Raw genomic sequence first — 27,387 nt, forward strand, 5'->3', positions numbered from 1 at the left:
ACGGCAGTTCTCGTCCCTCATTGTCAGAGATGCAAGATGAGCCATTTCCTTCCATTGTTATACTTTTTGTAACCTGATACTCACATAGCACATAAAAAAACTTTATTTGAATGTCTGCCACCTTCTGCCTGGTTCTGTCTTAAGACCGGCCAGATGCCAGTCCATGGCTTCAACATCACTATGTCTAAGAAACATCCCTCATTATTTCAGTAATGCTGCCATGGATGCTGGGGGTGTGACATCACACAGAAGTGAATGACATCAGATGTGTGATGTAAGACTGCTTCTGTTTTCTGTTCAGTGGTGTCTCACTGGCATATCTTCCATTTTAAGTTAAGTCAGTGCTGGGTGTAGCCAGGATTTATGTTGTGGGAGGGGCCGGCTTTAAGTTAGAAGGGGCAGAACTGAGCTATCTGCGACACGATTGGCCAGTTAGTTAAAAATAATTATTTATTGACTAGATTTAGCGGGGCAGTTGCCCCACCATCCCCTTTGGCTGTGCCCATGATGTCAACAAATTTTAAGGCAACAATGTCATGTGTGAGCTTGCCAGGCTTACCTTTCAAAATTTTGAAAATCTGGTGGCTAGATTTGACCTCAAAAAATGGATATTAGGGTTTCAGTATTGAAGCTTGAACTCAGCATTATAGCTGTGTCTGTTTCAGTGGGTTTAATTAATTTAATATTTAACAGGGGTGGGTGAACCTGAGGCTTTGGGGGCCAAATGTGGCCTTTTAGAGTTCTATAAGATTTTGTATGGAGACCAAAACCAACCCTTTCAACTTGACTAATTGGCAGTCAGTGCAGCTCCTTCAGCATGGTGTGTGTGTGTGTGTTTTAGGGTGCTCCACTGGGCAACTTAGCTGCTGCCTTCTGCTCCAGCTGCAGCTTCCACACCAACCTTAATGGTAGCGCCATATAAAGCATGTTAGAATAACCCAGCCTTAAAGTTACCAACACATGGACCACAGCAGCTCGGCTATCCCTTTCTAGGAATGGTTATATTGGGTGTTCCAACCAAAACTGGCATTGGCTCCTGGCTGTTGAAGTCACTTGGGCCTCCAATGACAGAGATGGATTCAGGAGCACCCTGGATTACATACTGATCTCTTGGGCATGATTCGTGGAAAGGTGAGCCATTTTCTAATTCTACAGAAATCAGTTCTCTCTCAAAGGTAGCTTAAGAGTGAAAGATCTTGCAGATGCTTTCATATGTTGTTTACCCCACACTGATGTGCAAAGCAATCATTTTATAGAGATTTCAATGGTTTATGATACAGCCAACATTGTTCCATGGTGTACACAGATTGGCACACATTCATTTATTTTGTAATGCTACAATCTCAGGTCAAACAAGTTCAGCAGGTTTTTGAAGCACCAAAAACTTGCAAAACCTATTTGGTCCCTCTTACTACCTGCAGTTGTTGTTGTTGCTGCTGCTGCTGTTGTTGTTGTTGTTGTTGTGTGTGGATTGCTTATATCGTGTGATAATCTCCTCAAGTGTGAAGTATGGCACTTGTGTTCATTTTGCTTTGGATACACAGAACGGACAGCCAACACAGTTTAAACCTTGCAGAATGCCACACTCTGTGCATAAAAACCTTTTCACATAAAGATTATTGTAGGGAGTGGGTATAATCTCTGGAATAACTTTGCTGTAGCTTGAAGATGATGTGCTAGCCTAGACTCTGACTTACAGGCAAATGATGCCCTCTAATGTACACTTGTGGTATTCAAACAAATCTAGAACTGAAATCTAAAACTAAAACAAGATGTTGTGCTTTTCCACTCAGTGTTGATCCCCACCCCACCCAAAATATGACCAGAGAGCTCAACGGGAGCCAAATCTCAGCTGCAATCTCAGTTTCCCAAGCCGGACAGTAGTGAAAGAGGGAGGAGCACACATTCTAAGATAGTTCCACCACAAACTTGAACGTTTTTAACCAGGGGTCAGCAACCTTTTTCAGCAGGTCCACTGTCCCTCAGACCATGTGGTGGGCCAGACTATATTTTGAAAAATATATATGAATGAATTACTATGCCCCACAAATAACCCAGAGATGCATTTTAAATAAAAGGACACATTCTACTCGTAAAAACATGCTGATTCCCGGACCGCCTGCGGGCCGGATTGAGAAGGTGATTGGGCCAGATCTGGCCCCCAGGCCTTAGTTTGCCAACCCCTGTTTTTAACAAACAGGCTCCCCAACTTCCCCAAGTGGCAAGAACTTCCAGGGTCATTGTCACCCCATGTTTCCTTTCCTTTGGGCTAGAGAGCACTAACAATGGGTGACTTTTATTTGTAACATTTGCTTTTATTTGCATATAAAGTGGGACCGACAACAGATTGCAAGGTGTTGCTGTTTAGGCTTCTAGCCACCCCAGTCTATCCACCACTCACATGATGTGGCCCCTGGAAGGTTGCCCAAATGAGAATGTGGCCCTTGGCTGGAAAATGGGTTCACCACCAGAGGAATTCACCATCCTGTTTGTGACTAACTGCTCTGAGCGTGCCTCTGGAATGGAAAGAGCCACGACCAAGGAAGTGACTCATGCAAAGAAGCAAAAAGGCTGAATTTCAGTTATGATTCATATACATGAATCATACACCTGGAAGCAACCCTTGAGGTTCCCATTTGGGTCAAATCAGGTGTTCTCAAACTTTCTATCTCCTACTTGAGAGGGGCAAACTTTCCTAAGGTCTAAAAGTCACGAAATGGCAGTGTGGGGACGGAGACCATGACAAAACAATGGCAGCAGAGTTCGGCATAGTGAATTGCCCATTATTGACACTGCTGATCAGGTATGGGGTTGAAGAAAGGAGACAGGAAGAAGTTTTCCTCTCTTTCTCCTAATGCTAGATAGCAGGGCCATTCAGTGAAGCCGAACTTTGGGTGATTCAGGACAGGCAAAAGAAAGTACTTCCTTCACACAGCACATAGTTAAACTGTGGAACTCACTCCTGCAGGAAGCAGTGATGACCACCAACCTGGATGGCCTTTAAAAAGGATTAGACAGGATTGTTAAGAAACCTGAAGCCTTTTTACTAGGTATTGTAGGTACGGACATTGGAAAAAAGGACATTAAGCTTTTCCAATACGCAGTGACTGCAGCTAGGATTTTGCTAGCACAAAGATGGAAACAAGAAGAATTACCGACGAAAGAAGAATAGACAGTGAAACTGATGGAATATGCAGAACTGGACAAAATGACGGGAAGAATCCGGGAACAGCGGGACCAGAAATTCATCAAAGACTGGTTAAAGTTTACGAACTATTTGAAAGATAATTTGCAATTGAATACGCTAATAGGACTTCAAGAAGTTTTGTAGTTAATGTGTAGAAATATTATTGTAAGTATGGTAGTTAGAGTATGTATGAGATTTATGATAATGTAGGCAATGGTTGATTAAAGAAGTATAATACTAAGATATAATTTTGAAAGCCATGTGGAAGGTCTGAGGGAAGTCATGGCTATGCTAGCCAAAATTGGAAAATGTATGTGAAAGTATGTTTGATTTTTTTTCTGTTGTAGTATAGTATAAAATAATAAACAATTATTATAAAAAAATTAAAAAAGGATTAGACAGGATTAATACATATATGCATTATGTCTTATTAATAGGATAATGTATATGTAATTTTTCATGGGGTAATTCAGTTAATGCACTATATACATAATATCAATGGCTATGTTACTGCCAGAGGCAGTATTCACCTAAATATCAGTTGTGGGAGTCAAATGTTTGAGAAGTACAGGTCTCTGGGCTGGCTTCTGAGGATGGCCTAGGCAGGCCTTTGGCCTAATCCAACAGGACTTTTCTTATTGTCTTATTATTTTCTGTTGATATCTATTTCCCTTTGGAAATACTTCATTCTTTACTGCAGTGACCAACTTCTTTGTTCTCCCCTTTCCTTCCTTTCCTCCCCTCCAATTTTGCCTGGGACAGACTGGCTCCTGGTTTGCTCTGTAGCCAGCACCTATTCTCATAAACCTATGTGCTGTGCATGCAAAGAGCTATTAGTACTGGCAATGGTTCAGCTGAAAGGCAATGTCATCAATGTTACATGTGAAAAGGATCTAGGAGTCTTGGTAGACCACAGACTTGACATGAGTCAACAGTGTGATGCAGCAGCTAAAAAAGCCAATGCAATTCTGGGCTGCATCAATAGGAGTATAGCGTCTAGATCAAGGGAAGTAATAGTACCACTGTATTCCGCTCTGGTCAGACCTCACCTGGAATACTGTGTCCAGTTCTGGGCACCACAGTTCAAGAAGGATACTGACAAGCTGGAACGTGTCCAGAAGAGGGCAACCAAAATGGTCAAAGGCCTGGAAACAATGCCTTATGAGGAACGGCTTAGGGAGCTGGGCATGTTTAGCCTGGAGAAGAGAAGGTTAAGGGGTGATATGATAGCCATGCTCAAATATACAAAAGGATGTCATATAGAGGAGGGTGAAAGGTTGTTTTCTGCTGCTCCAGAGAAGCGGACACGGGGCAATGGATTCAAACTACAAGAAAGAAGATTCCACCTAAACATTAGGAAGAACTTCCTGACAGTGAGAGCTGTTTGGCAGTGGAATTTGCTACCAAGGAGTGTGGTGGAGTCTCCTTCTTTGGAGGTCTTTAAGCAGAGGCTTGACAGCCATCTGTCAGGAATGCTTTGATGGTGTTTCCTGCTTGGCAGGGGGTTGGACTGGATGGCCCTTGTGGTCTCTTCCAACTCTATGATTCTATGATTCTATGATCTCAGTGTAGCCCACCAGGAAGAGGGCGGGCGCCCACTAGTGGTCCTCAGCCTCCAACTTTGAGAAACGCTGGGTTAAATAGCTCCATAGGTCCATCCCGGTGTTCGGTGTCCCTCTGTTGGGAAAGAATCTGCTTTGGATCCACCCAGTTCATTGCACTGCAGTGCCTGCTACTGAGTCAGCCAATGCTATTTATGCCCTACGCTGGAAATAACCCACTTTTGAATAGTGGAAGTTTGTCTTCAGCACCAAGGACAGCACCTACCAGTTTATGCCAAGATCAATCAGCGACCCAAAGGACAGCAACATTTCAATTCTGCACACCTAAAGGACATTTGGAATCTGGTTCTGAAAATATCAGGTCCCTGTGATCCATGGCGAACCAATGTTTGAAAACTTTGAGATGCATTTTGTGATATGGCCCCAGCGCCTGCTGTTCAAAAAGGAACTTTTTTTAAAAAGGCAATCATTGAGCATCTACAAACCCAATGGGTATGCAATGCATATTAGCTGTTTGGATCCTAGCCCAAATCTTCTGTACAAGGTGGAGAATTTTAATCAAGCCAATAAAACTATCCATAATAGCATCAAGTAAACAGAGAAAGCTAAACCTAAGGAATATATTTCATATCTAGATATGTGACACACACACAAAAATAAATGCTGGAGATTCTGCCTCTCTATATATGGATATTTATGAAATGATTCTTATTCAAGTCCATGATTCTTCCAGTATATAAAATTCACCAAGGTGTTGTTGCTGTTTTAATGACTGTCTTTCTCTTATTTGAATAATTAGAAATTAGAAATAATAATGGCAAACTTGATGGCTACTCACCCTGGGACCTTATGGTGAAGGATCGGAAATAAATATATATTGTCACCATGATTTGTGAAACCCCTAAGGTAGGGCAGGAAAACGGGCGAGGGACCTGTGGCCCCTTCAGACGTTAGACTGTCAACAACTCCCATCAGTCCCACTCAGCATGGCCGATGGCGGTGGGATTTTCAGTCCAGAAACCTCTGAAGAGACACAGGTTCCTTATTCCTGGGTCTAAATGTTAGAGATTTCAAATTGCCTACGTGCAGAAATTCAGCTGTCTATCTTCAAGCAATTACCAGTTGGCAGAAAGCCCAGATCTGCTCTCTCTCTAGACCCTTAGCAACGACCTGTGATTGGTCAATGAGTTCCTAAAGAGTGAGCTCTGTGTGAGAGCGTGTGGTTGTGTTAGTGTGTGGTTGGTGTGGAGAAAGTGGTCAGTGTAGAGAGAGAGACAGTGAGGAAAGATTTTATGTTTTGTTTCTTTTATTCTGTAAAGTCTGTACATAGTAATTTATGGATACTAGTTGTTTCAATAAATGCTGTATGTAGTTATCCAACTGAGTTGCTGAGTTCCTGCGTTGTGCTGTCCAGTTAATTACACAACAGCCAGAAGCTTCCAGAAAAGTCTGCGGTTAACTCTGCTGTGTCCAGGAATACGTTATACTCCTGACACTAAATCTTAAGACTAAAGTTAAGGGCTTCTGCATACTCAAGGGTGCACCCGAAGAGTAAGGTGGAGGGGGAAGGGAGACAAAAATCAAAAGCCCATTCTGAAATAGTACCTTCCTTCTGTGGTCCATTGTGGAGTCAAAAAGGGGAAGGGGGTTTGACTTAAAGCACTGTCCATCACAGCTTCTCTCTCCCTTGAAAGCTGCCTGAATCTGACCACACAGGTCAAATGTTTCACAGTACAGTGTGTCATCGTGATAAAGAGCCAGCATGCTCACAGGCTGTGAGTGTCACCAGACATGAAACAGTTAATCTGTCCTGATGTCACAATGCTCCATGGCAGGAAGAGTTGTCAAGCCCAGCCACCAACTCCTCTGGCTGCTATTGTCTGTGCAGGGCAGCTTGCGGCCAGGGTGAGCGGGAGATACTGGGGGTGGGGTGGGGGTTTGGGAGAACTCTTCTGTCCAGCTTAACCAACTGTGTAAGCCTCGCCTACAGACTGGAGCTAGTGCGCCGGAATGGTTAAGGGCACAAGCTAAGAGCTGGAAGCCTGCTGTTCATATCTCAGAGGTGTGAACTCACATAGTCTTCTCTCTATCTGAAGAAGTGTGCATGCACACGAAAGCTCATACCAGTAACAAACTTAGTTGGTCTCTAAGGTGCTACTGGAAGGAATTTTTTTTTATTTTGTGTAGTATTCTGTCTGTCGCAGTGGGGTTAACAATACCAGCCTACCTTCTAGGTTTGTTGTACAGATAGCTGAGATAATGTATGACTGTATGAGTATGATACAAAGTGCTGTGAGTATGATATAAACATATTGGTTTTATTGGTTTGTTTCAGACTGATCTGCTGGAAGACCTTTGGCCACGATTGAGTCAGCCAGGACAAGCCTCTGATGGTAAGTGATGATTGGCTGTGCCGAAATCAAGAAATCAGGGTCTTTGATGTGTGCCCGCTCCTCCCCTCACTATGATTATTTCCTTTGAAGCTTAATAGCTCTGCTATCTTAAAAAAAAAAATGGGGGCAAACATAACAGCATTAAGCCCAGAGTCCAAAATGACCTAATTGTGCCACTGCAGCTTAAAGGATGGGAGATGTTAGGGCTGAGAAGAATAGCTCTGCAGGGTTGTGCATTCTCCAAGACTAATTAAACACACACACACACACACACACACACACACACACACTTGAGACCCAGTCTGAATGGAACTGCTCTAGCGCTTAGGCTTTGAACGCGTATTCACTGTGCTAATATAGGGAATAATTTGATTGTGAGAGTTAGATATATAACCAACCTATATTGTGTCTGCACTTGCCAATATGCTGCTGTTAGGAAAGTGGCCAGCAGGTGGCACCACCTAACTACTCCCCCCCCCAACAACCCACATGGTAGGAAATCATCCCAAATTCTGTCTCGTGTGGCAGACTTTTGGAATTTAAAACACAAGAAGAATCCGGTTGGATCAGGCCAATGGCCCATTTCCTCCAGCACCCTCTTCTCTCAATGGTCAGCCACATGCTCTTATGGGAAGCCAGCAAGCAAGACCACAAACACGCTTGTCTCCTGCAATTGTATTCAGAAGCGAACTTTGAGTACAAATTCAGGGTTTATGTCAGAAAACTAATACAAAACTTTGGCTGGGGAAGTTTTGAGAGGATATCAGACTTTAGGGTTGAAACATGCAAACTTTTTGACAGTAAGAGGTGTTCAGCAGTGGGACGGTCTCCCTGGGGAGGTTGTGGACTCTCCATCCTTGGAGGTTTTTAAGCAGAGGTTGTCATGGGATGCTTTAGCTGTGATTCCTGCATTGCAGGGGGTTGGACTACAGTAGATGACCCCGGGGGTCCCACCCAACTCTATTATTCTGTAAATCGCAAATGCTTCTCTACGCCAGTTTAGAAACATTCCCCCCCCAGCTTTATATACTCTCTCTCTCTCCCCCCCCCCCTCCATGCTAATATTTGTTTTGATCTGAAGTGATTTCAATAGACTTATGCCCATGGGCGTACCCGAAGCAAAAAAATATTTTTTTTAAATGGTTATCGGCAGCCTAAAAGGAACGAGGCAGTTGGCCACTCTGTGTATGTGTATGTGTGTGTGTGTGTGTTGCGTTAGCTGTTTCCCCCTCCCTCATGCTGACAAAGAGCTGGCGTGCCTATAAGAGACCGGATCCTAGCCTGCACCCTGCTTGGTCAAATGGGGATGCAGGCTGAGACTTGGGCAGGGTCAGGGGGCGAATTCATCGTTGCCGGGATTCATCGTTGCAAGGGAGCTTGGCAAACTGAGTTCCCTTGCATGGTGAGTAGTTCCTTTGCGAGGACTGAGGATCCTGGGAAACTGAGTTTTTCAGCCATTTGGGGCTTTCTGTTGGGGGGGGGGAGTTTTTCTGTTTTTTGAAGCTGTTTTTGAACCTGAACGACCATGGCTTGCCCCCCCCCCCTAGTTTTGATCCTGGGTACGCCCCTGCTTATGCCACTTCACATTAAAAAACCTTTGTCCTTTCAAAGGGTCGCAATTTTGGGCCACCCTCTTTGGTGGAATCACATGCATGGTGGTGACCCCTACAATGGGGCTCAGTTCTAGATAAGTGTGCATATAAGACTGAAGCTGTACTGTACCAAGTTGCATAGGCCTACCCTGAAGCAAATCCCATTGAGTTCAATGGGGCTGATTCCCAAGTACCTGCGCATGGTGCTAGTCCCTGGCCTCTCACTGCACCACCAGAGGAGGCCAGGAACAATCGCCTGCTGCTCCTCTCTCCAGATCCAAATATTCAGTGGAGGGGAGGGGTGGCAAACCCACGGACCATGGACCAGACCAGCTTACCAAGCCCACCCCCTAAAATTGGCAGTGCTTCCTTTCCCTCTTGCAATGTACCTCTCCTTCCTTTTGCACCCAACACATGTTAGGAGGTTGAGGTGCTCAGGAAACAGGGAGTACCATTCCTTATTATTTCCTGTTATCAGTGGTGGCGGTGAAGGAAGGGTGAGATTGCATTTGCCTGGTAAGCACAGAGTCAGATTTCAAGCACCTCTGCCACAAGGTGGCGCCGTCTGCTCATTAGTCACCAGTTGTTATGCATCTCTCACTTATCAAAGCCTTTCTTAAAAGCTGTTTTTAAGTCCTCAATAGCCTATAAGCACCTGTTTATAATAGGGACGTGTAATCGTTCTTAATCAGAGCTGTCAACCTTCCTTCTTTTTGCATTGGGAAACGGCCATAGCTGTCAACTTTCCCTTTTGTTGCAATGGGAAATGGCGCTGTAATAAGGAAATTTCCCGCAAAAAAAGGAAAAGTTGACAGCTATGTTCTTAATGGAAATTAAAAAGTGCAAGAAGGGCACCTGCGATTTGAATGTGCTAGTTAACGTTGGTTTCGCATCTGCATTGCAGGCATAAGAATACAAGATGAGCCTGCTGGATCAGGCCAAAGACCCGTCTCAACCAGCATCCTGTTCTCATAGCAGCAGTGCTCTGGGAACTCTGCATTTGCTCAGAGGCATTCTCTGCTCCAGTAGTGAGCTTTGGCATTCAGATCAGAACAGGTCCTGGGTCTGCGCTCCAAACAGGGCCGTCTTAAGCATATCCGGCGCCGTGGTGCAAAGATCCCTCCTGGAACCCCCCCCCCCCCGGCAACTCCAAAACAAGGGAGGGGGCGGTGGAAAATGTCCTCTGCCTCCCCCACCACCCCGATCGCTGGCGTGGTGGTGGCAATCAAGCAGGAAAACGTGCTGGCTGACATGCTTTCTGGCGTCGGGGCACCCGAGAAGGCAGCCCGGGAAAGCTGTGTGCCGCCTTTCGCCAGGAAGCAGGAGGAGGACAACGACCCCGTCTTTAGCAGATGCTTCCCTCCTAAGCCTCTGCGGGGATCGCTCTCCTCCTGCAGAGGCTTGGTAAGGAAGCTGCACGCCCGCCAGCCATATAGTTGGCAGGGCACAGCTGGCGGGCCTGCAAGGAAAGGGGCGGCTGCCGGCAAAGCTGCTCAGCTCCCCCACTCGCTAGGGCGCCCCTGAGAGGCCGGCGCCCTGGCGCAATGAACCACTAAGACCAATGGGAAAGACGGCTCTGGCTCCAAGGGAGTTTGGTTATACATTCATTCATTCATATATATATTCCAGGCATGTCCAACTCCCAAGAGACTGTGATCTACTCCCGATATAAAAAAAAAACTGACAGTGATCTACCCGTTGGATTGACTAAAGTTGTTGAGCTTTCTTTGAGGAGGAAAACCCAAAGTTGTTGAGGTTTTCTTTGGGGGGGGGCATCAATCAGGATCACACGATTGACCAGTTGGGCTTTCGACTGGTATATCGCGATCGACCAGTTGGGCATACCTGATATATTCCATTTCTCTCCTGTTCCTCACAGGGGCGTAGCAAGTAGCTTTGCTGGCCGGGGCGGCAAAGCGGGGGCACACCCCTGGGGGCGAGCGGCCAGCACCCCTTCCGTGCGGCGGCATGGCGAGTTTTAAGGCGCTGTAGCCTTAAAAGTAGCCGTGTACCGGCGGCGCCAATTGCGGGGGCGGGATGCAGCCCTGAGTGTCACACCCCCCCCCCAGGACGGTACCCGGGGCGGCCCACCCCCACCGCCCCCCCTTGCTCCACTCCTGGTTCCTCATCAGTTTATGATCCCATGTCAGGTTAAAACATAATAATAATAATAATAATAATAATAATAATAATAATAATAATAATAATAATAATTTTATTTTTATTTTCTCTCTGCCCATCTGGCTGTATTGCCAAAAAATAAATTAATTATAATTGAAGACTCCCTTGTCTGACAGAGCAGGCATGCTATCTACTGAACTCATTCAGATTTAGAGCCCTGATATTTAGGAGATTGTGTTACAGCAGAGCATCACCACAATGGAGACATGTCAGGGCATCCATAGGCCAAGTCATCCAAAGAGCAGAATCTGGTAATTTTGACTCAGGCTGGTCTTGTGAACGCCCCCCTCTCAACTTCTGGAATTCCCTTGACCTCTGATAAAGAGGAAAGTCTGACTGACCTCCAGAGCAAACCCTGATGCTAAAATCTGGGGAATTCCCCCCCCTCTCTCTGCCCAGATCCCCACCCCTGGTGAGCCCCCCCTCACAAGACTTGCATAGCCTGCAGTTACCCAGGCCCTGAGCTTCTCCTTCCTGTCGTTATTTTGGAGAAACTGGAAGTGACTGGTTTGCTTAGAGTCACAATTAGACCTTTAGAAGAGAAGGAAAAACTGTTGTAACAAGACAGAAATTACGGTACAAAAATTTCTGACAGGCAGGAGTAACAAATGCGGGGTGGGGGTGGGGCTATCAACCAAATTGGAAGGGAGAGCAAAGAGCAGGCGTGCCATTGTGTGAAAGCAGGATTGGCGACTCCAACAGTGTCCCTGTGATTGTTTCTCAGAAACACCTATAGAGCCAGTGTGGTGTAGTGGTTAAGAGCGGTAGACTCGTTATCTGGGGAACCGGGTTCGTGTCTCCGCTCCTCCACATGCAGCTGCTGGGTGACCTTGGGCTAGTCACACTTCTCTGAAGTCTCTCAGCCCCACTCACCTCACAGAGTGTTTGTTGTGGGGGAGGAAGGGAAAGGAGAATGTTAGCCGCTTTGAGACTCCTTCGGGTAGTGATAAAGCGGGATATCAAATCCAAACTCCTCCTCCTCCTCCTCTTCTTCTTCTTCTTCTTCTTCTTCTTCTTCTTCTTCTTCTTCTATATATCTGGTCAATATCTTGGTGGTGTGATATAGTAACAGTCTTGTTTACTATGCATGCCAAATGTACAAGACCCTTTGTTTAGGAAGGAAGGAAGGAAGGAAGGAAGGAAGGAAGGAAGGAAGGAAAGAAAGAAAGAAAGAAAGAAAGAAAGAAAGAAAGAAAGAAAGAAAGAAAGAAAGATACTTTTCAACCTATGTTGGAAATACAGTGGTACCTTGGTTCTCAAACGTAATCCGTTCCGGAAGTCCGTTTGACTTCTGAAACGTTCGAAAAACAAGGCGTGGCTTCTGAATGGCTGCAGGACCTTCCTGCACTCAAGCGGAAGCTGCTTCCGAAAAATGTTTGAAAACCGGAACATTTACTTCCGGGTTTTTGGCACTCAGGATCCGATTTGTTCGTCAACTAAGTTGTTCCACTGTATTGTAATCATTCTTATGAGACATATTAGAGGCTGCACCCCTGCTGTCTTTGCATGCAAACTCCTCCCTTTGCACCTCGCCAAAGCCAGCCATCCCACTCCTTATTCCTTGCCAAAACCACTCTTGGTACTTGTAATAAAAGCCCTCCCCGTCCTCCTCATCAAACTACCCCCTCGTTTTACAACTTTTCCAAACAACCCTTCCCTTCTCCCTTTACATAATGGGTGGGCAAACTAAGGCCCAGGGGCCAGATCCAGCCCAGTCACCTTCTAAATCTGGCCCGCAGATGGTCTGGGAATCAGCGTGTTTTTACATGAGTAGAATATGTCCTTTTATTTAAAATGCACCTCTGGGTTATTTGTGGGGCATAGGAATTTGTTCATCCCCCCCCAAATATAGTCTGCCCCCCACAAGGTCTGAGGGACAGTGGACCGGCCCCCTGCTGAAAAAGTTTCCTTAGATCTTGCCAAACTTCTGCTCACCCATCGGACCCCACTGCCACAGCCTGACTTTCTAACCCCAGGGGTGGAAATCACTCCGGACCAAGAACTGGAGAGCTTCAGGTTCCCAATTCCTGCTTTAATCTCTGTTCCACAGTGACTCTCCCTGCTTTTTTTTTTTTTTGGCACTTTCATTTTGACCACATCTCAGTCAAAATTATGTTTGAACATTGCTGTGAAGCTTTCCCCCCTCACGTTCACATCGTGTTTGCTTCCCGCTGACGAAGCCACAGGTGACACCCCTGTTTGAGAGCCCACCTTTGGGGATGTGATGTGGGGTTACTTCCGCCCCACAGCCGATCTAATTTTCTCTGCTTTTGTATTTTTGCTATTAACATTGCATCGGGACTTTCAGAAGCACAAACAAGGCATATGCACACAGCTTAAAGTTGTAATCCTGCCTCTTAAAGTTTATTTATTTATTTATTGCATTCAAGATGGCATAAATGGTTCTCCCACGGGTGTCGTGAGGGGGGGGCGGTCTGCCCTGGGTTCCAGGGGAGGGGGGTGACACTTGGGCCAGCCCTGCCCCGCCAGCGGGCCCCAAGCAAGCCGCGGAGCGGAGCTGCTCCGCCCCACGGCCCGTCCGGGGTCCGCCCGCTGGTGCCGCTATGGGGCTGCCCCGCGCGATTGGCGGCTTGTGGGGCTGCCCCGTCCGTGCACTCACTCGGCGGGTTGCCGCTGGAGCAGCAGCGCCGGCGGGATGGACTACGCGTGCCCGGATTTCTGGGCATGCGCAGTCTGTCCTGACGCATGTGTCGTGATGTCACGACGCATGCATCAGGACGCCCCGCCCCCAGGGGGTGCCTCCATGCGGCAACGCCGCCCCGGGCGCCCAAGAGGCTTCCTACGCCTCTGGGTTCTCCTCCTCCTTCTCCTTGAATCTTCACAACAACCCTGTGAGGTTGGTTTGGCTGACAGGCTGTCTGGACCAAAGTCACCCAGTGAGTTTCATGGCCAACTGGGTTTTGACCCCATGTCTCTTCCAGGTTCTAGTCCGACATTGAAAACACCACACCACCACTGCCTCTGTTTTGCAATCCTATACACATTTATGAGAGCAATTTCTAGGAGCACTTGACTAGATATACATAGGATATATGCAGGATGGTGCTGCAAGTTTTTTTTAAGGACATACTGAGACTGGCAACCCAACCCTCTCCATATTTATTGAGGGCACCTCCAGACTGTCCCTATTTTGTATACCAGACCTTTAGGCTTCCTCAGTCGAAGGGGAATAAAGTGCTGTGCCGCCCTGGTGCAACAAAGCAGCATAGTCATTGGTTTTTAAACGGACCTTTTGCGGTTAGGAAAATGATAGGAAAATGCACTGAAAAGTGTGGGATGAAGGAATGATTGATGGAAAGACATATAAACACCACACAAGCAAATCATGATAAATGCTCATTGTCCAAATAAATAAGAAGAAATGCTCAAAGTCATCCATACCATCCATTTAAAGCACATTCAAGAATCCTGTGGGTGCTGGGCCAGATAGCTCTGTGAGGGATAAACTACAGTTCCCATGATTCTTTTTTGGGGGGGGGCTTTGAATGTGCCTTATATGGATGGTGTGGATGATACACTTTGTACAAGAAAATCAGGCTGAATGCTCAAGAGAGCCAGTGTGGTGTAGTGGTTAAGAGTGTTAGACTCATAATTTGGGGAACTGGGTTTGTGTCTCCGCTCCTCCACATGCAGCTGCTGGGTGACCTTGGGCTAGTCACACTTCTTTGAAGTCTCTCAGCCCCACTCATCTCACAGAGTGTTTGTTGTGGGGGAGGAAGGGAAAGGAGAATGTTAGCCGCTTTGAGACTCCTTTGGGTAGTGATAAAGTAGGATATCAAATCCAAACTCCCCCTCCTCCTCCTCTTCCTCCTCCTCCTCCTCCTCTTCTTCTCAATAAACCAGCTGTCCGGGGGAAGCCCCACAGATTTCAGTCCTGTAAATCTGACATCATGCAGTCCTGTATGTGGGCTGGTTGGAAAGATGGCAGCTCTGGGTCCCCACTGCCATTCGTAGTCAGCTGCCAGCTGCAAACCTTTCCACAAACCCCAGAAAGTCTCTTTCACTTCCTCCCCATGTCCTGCCACTGCCATTCTCTACACACCACATCCTGTCTTAATTGAGGAAAGTGCAGTAATTGCTGAAGGGGCTTCAGATTGCATCAGAAGACCAGCCTATTGCCTTTTACTGACAACAGGATATCCCTAAGTTAGGTGCTGCTGCTTCTTCTTCTTCAGATGAGAACAGGGTGTTCCAGCAACACAGAACACTGTGTTCAAAGCAGGACCTCCCTTATTTTTATTTTTTGCCCATAAAGCATAAACGACTGAATGACATTCAGCAGCAGCCGTTCCCAGTGAGCCAGAAAAGGACACACAGGTTGAATTTTTTTGCTAATATGGAACTTTCAATGACACAGCATGAGAGCCTTAAAGAATGTTGTGTGCATTGGGATGGGCAAACCCATCAAATCCAGCTTCTTATTTTCCCAGCCTTTCTGTTCTGCTCTCCAGATTTCCACATCAGCTTGCAGTTTTCTTGAAAATTCTTCAGCATTTTTAGTGTGAATTTCTCCTAAAATACACATTCTTGCACGCCCTTTTGTCTAATGTACACATTTCTGCAGCCATTGCCCCAAATTCCCCCAAATTTTAATGTGCTATTTTCACCCACATGTGCTTTTTATACAGCACACTTTACTCCAGCATGTTTATCTTGGGCACGTTATTTGGCTGGAGAAAAGACCTGCAAATTTCCGAGAAGCACGGATTTCAAAGGATAGCTGTGTTTTGGTTCAGATATTGCTTCAGAAAGTCCAAATTCACCTGTAAATGTGAATGGAATGGAATTTCTGCCCCATCCCTACTTGTGTAATGGGGTGCACTTTCTACCTCCCCCCCAAAAAAAATCTGTTCTAGGGGTTTCCCCAACTCTCTGAAGCACATTTGATGTGGACACAGGTGGAGAAGAAGGGGGGGGTGTTCCATTGTGATGCAATATTTGAATGACATCCTATGTTTAGAACATGCAGCCTGCTGCTCACATACAGGAAACGGTTGGGTAAGATGAGGAAGTGATGCAGAAAGACCCCCCAGTTATTGCAGCCTCTTGGTAATCCCTGTAAGACACTTCCTCCATTCTGAAGAAATCGTATGATACCATATGGAGAAACAGGGGGATGATGATTAATGGCAGCCTTTTTTGTAATTAAGACCGGCCCTATCATTAGGCGGGGTGAAACGGCCAACCTCAGGTGGCAGACTTTGGGCTACCCATTTCCTTGCAACATATTGGTTCTGAATGCAGTCCTATGGCAGCTTGCTTTCCGGAGTGCAAGCTCCACAGAAGCCCAACACTTTATAACTGGGCACAATTAATTAAAAAAAAAGTGTTCAGCCATCTTTCTGGTGCTTTCAAACAGGGCTGTGATTCCTGCATTGCTGGAATTCCCAACTCTAGAATTCTATGATGTGTAGATTATTTGCCCGGTTTTGATCGGGAAGGGCGGGGTATAAATAAAATATTATTATTATTATTATTATTATTATTATTATTATTATTATTATTATTTCACTGCTACCATTTTGTGGAATATATTGGGTGTCTTTAAGAGCTGTGCGGACAAGTCATTCATTTCTGTATTAGCATGTGGAGGGAAATTGTTTTTTTGTCCGAAGGACGCAGAGTGGTGGATTCTACCCCTCCGCTTAACGTCTTCACAACAAACCCTGTGAGGTAGGGTTAGGCTGAGGGTGACAGGTCCAAAGTACCCAGTGAGCCTCATGACTGAATGGGAATTTGAACTTCCAACCCCCTTAAACACTACATTTTTAATATATAAAAAAATCTTTATTGAAAGTTCAAAAAATACATAATTATATCTGCACTGAACATTGTGAGATGTAAATAAGAGAGAGAGAGAGAGAGAGAGAGAGAGAGAGAGAGAGAGAGAGAGAGAGAGAGAGAACCCAAGTAGAAGGGGAAATAAAGGAGGGAGGGGAAACCCCCCCAAAACTGTATATTTTACCCGGTGGTTATAGTACTTCACCAGATCTTAACCTATTACAATATTTGTAAGAATGAATTCCAAATGTCACTGAATTTGTCCATGGCAAGTCTGCGTTTATATGCAAGTTGTTCATATGTTGTAAGTTTATATAAGTCTTTGATCCAATCGTAGAAGGGAAGTGCATTTTTATTTTTCCAATTCATCAGTATCAGTCTTTATGCTGTGGTAAGGGCACGGAGAGTCCGCTCGTATTGTCCTTTTGTTAAGGTTCCATGTGCTGGGTATATAATTCAAGAGGATATTTTGCTCTGTAAATGTTAGGTTGTTCCGTACAGTTCTGTTGATGGTTTCAGTTACCTTCTGCCAAAAAACTTTCAATGTAGGATCTGAAGAAGTGTGCATGCACACGAAAGCTCATACCAGCAACTAACTCAGTTGGTCTCTAAGGTGCTACTAGAAAGAATTTTCGATTTTGTTTTGACTATGGCAGACCAACACGGCTACCCACCTGTAACTGAAAAAACATATGTTTTAGAGAAGCATTATCATTTGCTTATGTCATTGCCAGGATTTTGTGGAATATGCTGGGTGTTTTTAAGAGCTGTGCAGAAAAGTCATTCATTTCTGTATTAACATGTGGAAGGAAATTGTTTCTTTGAAGAACGCAGAGTGGTGGATTCTACCCATCCGCTTAACGTCTCCACAACAACCCTGTGAGGTAGGCTTAGGCTGAGAGTGACAGGTGCAAAGTACCCAGTGACAGACACGGAGGAAGCCGCCTGGCTACCCGGGGTGGCAAATCCGGAAGTACCCGGGGGCGTGGATTCGCTCCCAGCACGCATGCACAGTGTGCGTATGACGCATGCGTGCTGGGAGCGGTGTGCCAGCGGCGGGCAAGCCCTTGGTGGGGCAGCCTCGCTCCGCGGCTTGCTCGGGGCCTGCCAGCGTTGCGCAGCGCTCCGTAGTGGCGCGCTGCTGCCGGGCGAGCCCCGAGCAAGCCCATCCGAGGCTGGCCCACTGGCAGTGCGCCGCTCCCAGTGTGCAGGCACAGCGTACGGTGCATGCTTCGTGTGCACGCTGCGCCTGTGCGCTGGGATCAGCGCGCTGCTGGCGGGCCAGCCCGGGACGGGCTTGCTTGGGGTCCGCCAGTGGCGTGCATCCATAGCTGGCGGGCGAGCTCCGAGCAAGCCCATCTGGGCAGAGGCGAGCCAGGGAGGGGCACCCAGAGTGTCACCCTCTCCAGGGTGGTACCCAGGGCTCCCCACTCCCTTCGACCCCCCTTCCCTACACCACTGCTCAGTGAGCCTCATGACTGAATGGGAACTTGAACTTCCAACCCCCTTAAACACCACATCAAGATTTTTTTACATCTGTGCTAGGAAAAACTTCATCTGTCAGTCTCTGGCTGTTATGGAATCATATAATTGTAGAATTGGAAGGGAACCACTGGTCATCTAGTCCCACCCCCTGCAATGCAGGAATCTCAACGCATGGTCGCCCATCCAATTTGAAACCATACTGGACCCTGCTTAGCTTTGCAAATGGGCCAGCAGTTTTATTGCTGCCGTTAAAAAGTACAAAACTGCTCCCTCCCAAGTGTCAATCCTTACCCATCTGTTTGGCGGGCATGAAAAAAAAGCCCGTATTATAGCAAGAGCTGTGCATTTCTCCCCACTCCCAGACAATAATGTGAATTGCTTTGAACTTTGAATCACTGCAGCCTCAATTGCAAACACACCTTGCGGTTTAAAAAAGAAGAAGAAGAAATGAAAGTTCATGAGGTTGCAATCACTTTTTATTGGCTTTTAAAATGTAGGAGCTGCTACAGAGCTTCAGACTAGATCCACACTCCAGCCAATGGGACTTCACTTAGCATGACTAATGTGTCACAGTGATTTCAATAAGACCTGATTTTAACTACGGTAATTAACTATGGATCCAACTCATATAGTGCGTCTAAGGTTGGCGGGTTCAGGGAGAAAGTTCCTGTAGGTTTATGGGCAGTGGAGATAGGACAGTTTCACGAGGTGTGAAATTTCCCCCTCTTTTTATGGCAGCAGGATGGTGGGAAAACACATCACTGGTGAAGTGCACGAGTTCTCAAGACAAGTGCTGGTCTGTGTAAAAACACTTCCTTTGGAACACAAGTCTTTCCCTCAAAGAATTCTGGGCATTGTAGTTCACTGTTCACCAAGGTACAGTTCCCAGCAACCCTTAACAAGCTACAGTGCCCAGAATTCTTTGGGAGAAAGAGTGGGCTTCAAATATATAGAGCAGATTGATGCTTTTGAATTATGGTGCTGGAGGAGACTCTTGAGAGTCCCATGGACTGCAAGAAGATCAAACCTATCCATTCTCAAGGAAATCGGCCCTGAGTGCTCACTGGAAGGACAGATCCTGAAGTTGAGGCTCCAGTACTTTGGCCACCTCATGAGAAGAGAAGACTCCCTGGAAAAGACCCTGATGTTGGGAAAGATGGAGGGCACAAGGAGAAGGGGACGACAGAGGACGAGATGGTTGGACAGTGTTCTCGAAGCGACTAGCATGAGTTTGGCCAAACTGCGAGAGGCAGTGAAGGATAGGCGTGCCTGGCGTGCTCTGGTCCATGGGGTCATGAATAGTCGGACACAACTGAACGACTGAACAACAACAACAAGATTCAAGATTTCTCCAGTGAAAATAGGGATGTCCTAAATATTAATATTAATGTTGTTGTTGTTGTTGTTGTTGTTGTTGTTGTTATTATTAGCCTACTCATCTGACTGGGTTGCCCCAGCCACTCTGGGGAACTTCCAACATATATAAAAACATAATGAGACATTAAACATTAAAAAAAAAACTTCCCTATACAGGGCTGCCTTCAGATGTTTTTTGAAGGTTTTATAGTTACTTATCTCCTTGGCTTAGGGTTTTTCAGAATCCTCTGAGCCTTTGGAAACACGTAATTTATGAGGTTTTTCCAGCTAATGCTAAACTCCACGTATTTTTACACCAAAGCAAAAGTCGCAAGTCCTGAAAGTTTTCCATCTTGGGGCAATTGAAGTTCTGGCAGCCGCTAATGTTCACGTCAAGAGTTCCTGAGAGCTTATACCTTTCAGTCCGTCGCCCCCAAATATTTAATAAACAAACTTCAGTGAAATTGGAATGGGATGCATGTCATATGTAAGTTGGCCACTGATGATCAGTGTACTATTTATTTGAGGTGTTTCTATATTGTTCTGTAATTCAGGGGATTTAAAGCAGCTCAGGGCAAGAAACAGGATGGGCCCATTCTGCATGTTAGGTGCCACTACCGAGAAGACCCTCTGCCTGATTCCCTGCAGCTTTGCTTCTCGCAGTGAGGGAACCGCCAGAAGGCCCTCGACTCTGGACCTCAGCGTCCGGGCAGAACGATGGGGGTGGAGGCGCTCCATCAGGTATACTGTGCCGACGCCATTTGGGGCTTTAAAGGTCAGCACCAACACTTTGAATTGTGCTCGGAAATGTCCTGGGAGCCAATGTAGGTCTTTCAGGACCGGTGTTATATGGTCTCGGTGGCCGCTCCCAGTCACCAGTCTAGCTCCGCATTCTGGATTAGTTGTAGTTTCCGGGTCACCTTCAAAGGTAGCCCCATGTAGCGCACATTGCAGTAGTCCAAGCAGCAGATAACTAGAGCATGCACCACTTTGGCGAGACAGTCTGCAGGCAGGTGGGGTCTCAGCCTGCGTACCAGATAGAGCTGGTAGACAGCTACCCTGGGTACAGAATTAACCTGTGCCTCCATGGACAGCTGTGAGTCCAAAATGAGTCCCAGACTGCACACCTGGTCCTTCAGGAGCACAGTTACCCCATTCAGGACCAGGGACTCCTCCACACCAGCCCGCCCCCTGTCCCCCAAGAACAGTACTTCTGTCTTGTCAGGATTCAACCTCAATCCATTAGCCGCCATCCATCCTCCAACCGCCTCCAGGCACTCACACAGGACCTTCACTGCCTTCACTGGTTCTGGTTTAAAAGAGAAGTAGAGCTGGGTATCATCCACATATTGATGGACACCCAGCCCAAACCCCCTGATCATCTCTCCCAGTGGCTTCATGTAGATGTTAAAAAGCATGGGGGAGAGGGCAGAACCCTGAGGCACCCCATAAGTGAGAGCCCAGGGTTCTGAACACTCATCCCCACACCACCACTTTCTGAACACGGCCCAGGAGGAAGGAGCGGAACCACTGTATAACAGTGCCCCCAGCTCCCAGCTCCTCTAGACAAAATTATCATATTGTCACATTGCTGTTGAGCTATGACCCTTCCCAGGAAGGTACTTAGCACCATGGTAAACCCTAACCAATGCCAGCTCAGCACCTCTGAGTTTCTTACAGATATCCACACCAGGAAGGGATAGTATGTGGGTCCGAACTAATGGAAAAACTTAGGAACAAGCTGAACAATATGAAAAAGTACAGTTGGAGCAAAAAAGGAAGAGGACAATAGCTTTCCGTTCCTTCACCACATCCTGATCCTTGGCCATATGCCCAATTTTGGACTACGGCATTGCACACAGCCATGTCAACATTTATGCGGAGAAGTGCGACACAGTTCCACATGAACTGACACCGAACAAACACCCAGTGGATTACCTGCTAAGGGGTTCTGTGCCAGCAACACCAAGGAATTGTTGCTGATTGATTTTCACTGAATTTCCCCCCTGTTGGTTTTGTTTTAGTTTACCTTATAAACATGCCCTGGGACGAACGTGATGAGATATAATAAACGCCTTAAATAAATAAAGGGCATTGCAAGGAAAGTTAATTATATAGGCTGCTATAGTCAAGAAGGAGAGCTTTAAAAAATTGGAAGCAGTAGGCTGGAGGTGCAGTTTTCTGGCAATGAGCTCCTGGTTCATATACACAAAGAATATGAGGCTTGGACTGCTGCTTTTTGCTTTTCACTCTTTTGGCCTTGTTCCTCTGCCTCTTTGCAGCAAGCAATTAAGCAGGGGAAGCTTTTTGTGGCATACAGAAAAGCGGCATCTAGATCCCATCTAGAACAAACCAAACGAAAGCAAGGTGAAATCATGGAGATAGGACGGGGAAAGTGTCATAGCACATCTTTATGGAGTGGGCTCCAGGAAAGGCACCTGTGCCATTGGCAGCCAGAAAATGAATGAGCAAAATGTAATGGCTCAGGCAACAAAAATTGGCCACCCTGGTGAAGGAAAAGGTGACCCCCCCCCAAATTTCTGTGTGCCAGACTGCTGTCAAGACCATGCGAGTCTTGTCTGGGGGCGCAGGAAGAGAGCATTTCTAAAGCTGTGCTATTTAGCAGCTTGGATCTGCAACTCCATCCTGTTCAAAGTGCAATGAGAACCCCAAATTGTTGTTGTTGTTGTTGTGTCTGACTCTTCGTGACCCCATGGACCAGAGCACGCCAGGCACGCCTATCCTCCACTGCCTCCCGCAGTTTGGCCAAACTCATGCCAGTCGCTTCGAGAACACTGTCCAACCATCTCATCCTCTGTCGTCCCCTTCTCCTTGTGATCTTTCCCAACATCAGGGTCTTTCCTAGGGAGTCTTCTCTTCTCATGAGGTGGCCAAAGTACCACCTCAAATAAGTACCCCAAATAAGTGCATGCAAAGGCTTGCACTCTTTGTCAAACCTGATGTGCTGCCGCAACTGTGTCACTAAGCAAAGCTCTTGAGCAATCTTAAGAGACAGCATTGCCCAGCAAACCACAGGGAAGGTGGAACTGATCAGAAGAAACATGAGGTCTATTTTGTTTTTACTATTTGTCGCATTTTAGCAACTCAGATCAGGTCTAGAAATCAGGGTCTAAATGACTTGGGTCCCGAAGACCTGAAGAAGTGCTGTTTTGCATAGGTGTTTAGATCTGCAGTTCCACTGCCCTGTAAAATCCATGGAGTGGCAGTGCAGGAGAGGAACTTCTCTGTGGTGGCCCCCAGGCTCAGGAATGCCCCTCTGAGGTGCATCTGGACTCATCAGTGCTACATGTTGATGCCAGCCAACCCACATTTCCCCCCTACAGGCCTCTGGGTATTGAGAATGAGATCAGGACACCCTTACTATTTCCAAATTAACGTTTACATGCACTGACTAGTATCATGCTATCCTATACATAGCCTGCTCTGGGACAGCATGCAGATTCATGGTCTATAAATACCAATAAGACATTATTCTAGATCGTTTTATTTCAGGTTTACAACGACAACAACACATTTATGCAAATGCCATAATCCGACAGTGAAACATTCTCTAAATAGGCCGGCAACCAATATATTATATAGTACAGGTACACTGGGTTTTGAAATGGTCTACATTATGATGTCCAAATGTGGAGACAATGAAAGGGGACCAGATGTACAGGAGGGAAATGAAGGGAACCAAGCTTTTATAGAAAAAGGAATCCCAGCAGAACTCAGTTTTCTCACCCTTGATGCAAACCACCATGTAAGGTTCTGGTTGTTGCATTTTTCTTTCTGCTTTGCATGCAGAATGTCCCAAGTTCTATCCCTGGAATCTCCAGGCACTTCTGGGATTATCCCCTGTCTGAAACCCGGAAAACAGCTGCCAGTCGGTGTCAGTTATGTTGAGACCAATGATCTAACTGAGCGCAAGCCAGCTTCCTGTGTACATAGCATGTGCAGGTTTTCAGGGAATAGACGGGAGTCTCAAGGAGAGATTTGAAGGAGAGAAAGAGGTGCCATCACGGAGGTGATTGGGGTGCTAGTTCCAGGGACGAGGGGCAGCCGGGGAAAACAGGTGGAGCCATTTGCGGGGCGAAAAGATTATTGGATTTCTGGGAATAGTGGTGCTGGATCAGCAAAGGCTACAGAAAAAGGGTGGATCACTGTGTCCCTCTAGGTGTTGTTGGACAACAACTCCCATCTCCCCTGACCATTGACTGGGCTGGCAGGGTGTACAAGCAGAGAGATAAGGAAAGGCAAAGCTATGGAGGGCTTTGAAGGCAAAGACAAAGTTCTTTTGCAAGACCTGGGAGCCAGTGGGAAGCCAGTGAAAACATTTATGGAGGGAGCTGCCATCATGTGGTCAGACCCACGAGGAGGTGAATGCACTTGTCAACAGAGTTGTGCTGTGATAAATATAAATACGTATTTACAAAACAGATTGGTTAAAAATATAGAGAGAGGGTTGTGTCCAAGGCTAGTCCTACTGAAATCAACGGAGCTACGTTGGGCATTGGATGCAACCCATTAGCAGCAAAGTGCAGACCAGGCGCTGCAGCCTCTTAGCTCCTATTAAAACTGGACGATTGTCCAGCCAAGAGAGACTTTGTGGAGGTGCAACATTTGCTTTCTTATCTGAAGCTTGGCAAGTCCAAACAGATTTTCTGTAATCCAGAAGGGAGGCCACCCCTCCAGCTTCAACAATATGCCAAAGGCAGGGCCCATTAAACCAGCTCAGTCTGATTTCACCTATTGCCCATAGGGGCCACGACAGAATATGGAATACAATTTACAATAATATACAGTAGCAAAAGAACAGGGCCCGCATCATGTGAAGGCCTGGATTAAAGAACTGGGAATCTAGTCCAGTGTGGAAAACCCAGTTAGATTTTTTGCTTTCTGGTGACATTCCAGCCCCGAGGGCAAACCAGGGTTGGTGGGAAGACCGTATCCCTCCTCCGGCGATGGAGAATGGCCCGGCTCCCAGTTAGCGGCAGCAGCGGAACCTCTTTGCGAAGTTGTAGAGCACGTCTCTGTAAGCCTCGCGGAACTGGCGATTCATTGCAGCATAAAGCACTGGGTTGATGCAGCTGTTGAGCCAAGTGAGGTTGGCGGCGATCATGTGCAAGACGGTTGGAGCCCGGTTCTTGGCATCAAAGATGTTGATTAGCAGGAAGGGTATGTAGCAGATGACAAAGAAAAGGAAGACCACGAAGCACATGCGGGTCACCCGGCGGAAATCCGAGTTGCTGTCCTTGGCCTGGCATGGGGTAACTTTCTTAGAAGGTGTTTCGCCATCCTGGGAAGCTGATGGGAGATTGGTACTGGCAGTCGACTCAGAGGACTGAGCCTCACAGGAGTGCTGGGAAGGACCTGCGCTGTCCACCCCGCTGTCAAGCTCTTGGTATCGTCCTGGTGTGGCTAAACTGGCACCAGCCACGTGGCCCCTCTTCAAGCTGGTTTTCTTCAGCTTGTATTGCTCCATGGCACAGGCGGCACTCTTGACTTTGCGGTGGATGAGGAAGTAGAAGATCCCGACGCAGCTGAGACCCACCACAAAGTAGAATCCCAAGAGGATGGTGGTGTAGGGCCGTCCGCGGAGGCGGTGGAAGCTGCAGGTGCACACCTTGGGCACCAAGACATAGACGGGCCACAGCGGCGCGAAACTGGCCAGGCCGACAACCCAGGAGGCCAGGATGATAAGCATCGTCCCGAGGCGGGAGAAGATGCGGTCAAAGAGGGCGGTGTTGGCAATGATCAGGTAGCGGCTGATGGCGATGAGGCAGAGCGTCAAGATGGAGACGGAGTTGGAGACGAAGAGCAACATCCCAAAGACACGGCAGAAGTCGGCCCCTGCCCGCCAGTGGAGATGGAGGTAGGAGTCGACCGAGAAGGGCTGCAGGAAGGTGCAGTACAGGATGTCCACCACAGTCAGGTTGACAATGAGAAGGTTGAAGCGCGTCTGCAGCTTGGCGTCAGCCGCATAGGCCAGCAGGGTCAGCACGTTGCCCACTGTGCCCACGATGGCCACCACAATGCCCCAACTCACTGCCACGTAGCGGTAGCCAACAATGGACGGGTCGTAGCAGGAGAAGTTGTTGGCAAGATCCGCCATCTTGGGAGGAGGTGGTTTTTTGGCTATGAGGCCCTCTGGTGGAAAGGTCAGGACTTAGCAGTCCAATATTCTACCTCTACAAGGACATGGGAGAGAAAAAAAGAATTCAGTTTAAGCGTGTCAGGCTTCCAAGCACACAAATTAGCATTGACTCCAAGGCTGGCACAGGGAAATATTTCATACAACACCTAATTAACTTGTCAGGTGTTTTGGCACAGAATGTTGTCACGGCAACAAACTTTCCCAACAGCCACTTCAGATCTCCTTGACCCCCCCCCCCCAAAAAAGCAACTTCTGATCTGTCCGAGCTAGGGCTGGGTAGTGGTCGTGGTCACTGCTACATTGCCAAATGCTGAGGCAGCTGTGGCATTTATCCCCATATCTGCCTCATCCCCCTGCCCCCCTTTAAAGGCTTCTTGCCTGTGGGCTACTGAGGCTGTGTACACACGGTAGCTTTCAGGCACATTCGAAGCACATTCATTCCCTCAGAGAATTCTGGGCACTGCAGTTTTCCTCTCGCCAAGTTACGCTTCCCAGCAAAAACCCTCAACCAAACCACAGAATTCCCTGAGGGAAAGGATGTGCTTCGAATGTGCCTTAGAGTTATTGTGCACATGCAGCTTGAGGCTGAGTGGCATATGCCATTGTGAAAGGACTCCCACCCCAGCTAAGCGGTTTCCACCATGGTGCTGCACATAAGAAAGCTGGAAAGACCTGGAAAACAATGACAAATGTTTCAAGAGCGAGAAAAGATTTCCTTGCCAGCCAGCCCAAAGCCGGAGGCCTCTGCTGCGTGCGAGTTTCAACATGCGCAAGAATCTCTCTCTCTCTCTCTCTTTCTCATTTGCATCCCGGCTTTCTCCAGGGAAGAGAGAGAGAGATCAAAGCGCAACCCCATTCCTTCCTTTTTTAAAGGCCTAATTGGGACGTTGCCACGGAAACAGACGTCTCCAAATCGTTCCTGACGGGCACCATCCTCTACCTGGATGGCTCCACTTTCAAGTTTGAGACGGAAAGCCTGGGAGGTAGAGACAGAAAGGCAGGTGTGTATGCCCCCACAAAACAGCCCTAGATAGGTACTCATCTCCTGAGCTGCTGTGAAAGCCCAAACAGGTACAACCAGCCCTAATGGATCTATTATTGTAGGACATGGACACACACACACATGCCCCACACTCTTCATGCTTAGCTCCTTAACTCCTCTGGGTTGCCAACTGACCGGGCAGCGGGGGGGGGGGGCAGGGATGCGGACACCAAGCCAAGCCTCATCTTCTGCCTAACACAATTGTATGAAACCTCAAGTGATCTTCCAGGCCTCCCTATCTGGCTCCCGGCTCTCCCTCCTAGTGATAAATAAATCATTTCTGTGCTAGGGATTCTCTTGCTACGAAGGGAGGTGTCGGTGCCTGAGCTTTTATTTTCCTCTACTGGCTAGTGGGTAAGAATGTTGTTTACTTTTTTATTACTTTGCGACCAGTGGGGTGTGTGTGTGTGTGTGTGTGTGTGTGTGTGTGTGTGTGTGTGTTTTAAATGCTGTACAGAATGGTTATGAGTATATGTTTTCTTTTCTTTTCTCTCATATTCTCATTTATATTTCATTTATTATTTCTGCTTTTCTTCAGTGTAAGTCACCCTGGGTGCATGCTAAGCGACAAGTGGCTAATACCGTAAGTTCAATAAAGAAATAACAAAATAGAAAATTCTTTCCAGT

At 47.0% G+C, this 27,387-nt stretch overlaps 1 protein-coding gene across 1 annotated transcript; it reads right to left on the reverse strand.

Moving 5' to 3' along the window:
• Positions 1-23,065: 23,065 nt before the first annotated feature.
• On the reverse strand, positions 23,066-25,723 carry GPR84 (G protein-coupled receptor 84). The gene has a single exon (XM_033138561.1). The coding sequence runs from the start codon at positions 25,674-25,676 to the stop codon at positions 24,549-24,551; it is 1,128 nt and encodes a 375-aa protein (XP_032994452.1). The 5' UTR covers positions 25,677-25,723; the 3' UTR covers positions 23,066-24,548.
• Positions 25,724-27,387: the final 1,664 nt, after the last annotated feature.

This window comes from Lacerta agilis, chromosome 2, assembly GCF_009819535.1.
Source record: "Lacerta agilis isolate rLacAgi1 chromosome 2, rLacAgi1.pri, whole genome shotgun sequence".
Classification (NCBI taxonomy): Eukaryota; Metazoa; Chordata; class Lepidosauria; order Squamata; family Lacertidae; genus Lacerta; species Lacerta agilis.

What these genes read in the sequence shown, in the direction of transcription:
- GPR84 (XM_033138561.1), bottom strand. Translation starts at nt 25,676, where the DNA reads ATGGCGGATCTTGCCAACAACTTCTCCTGCTACGACCCGTCCATTGTT.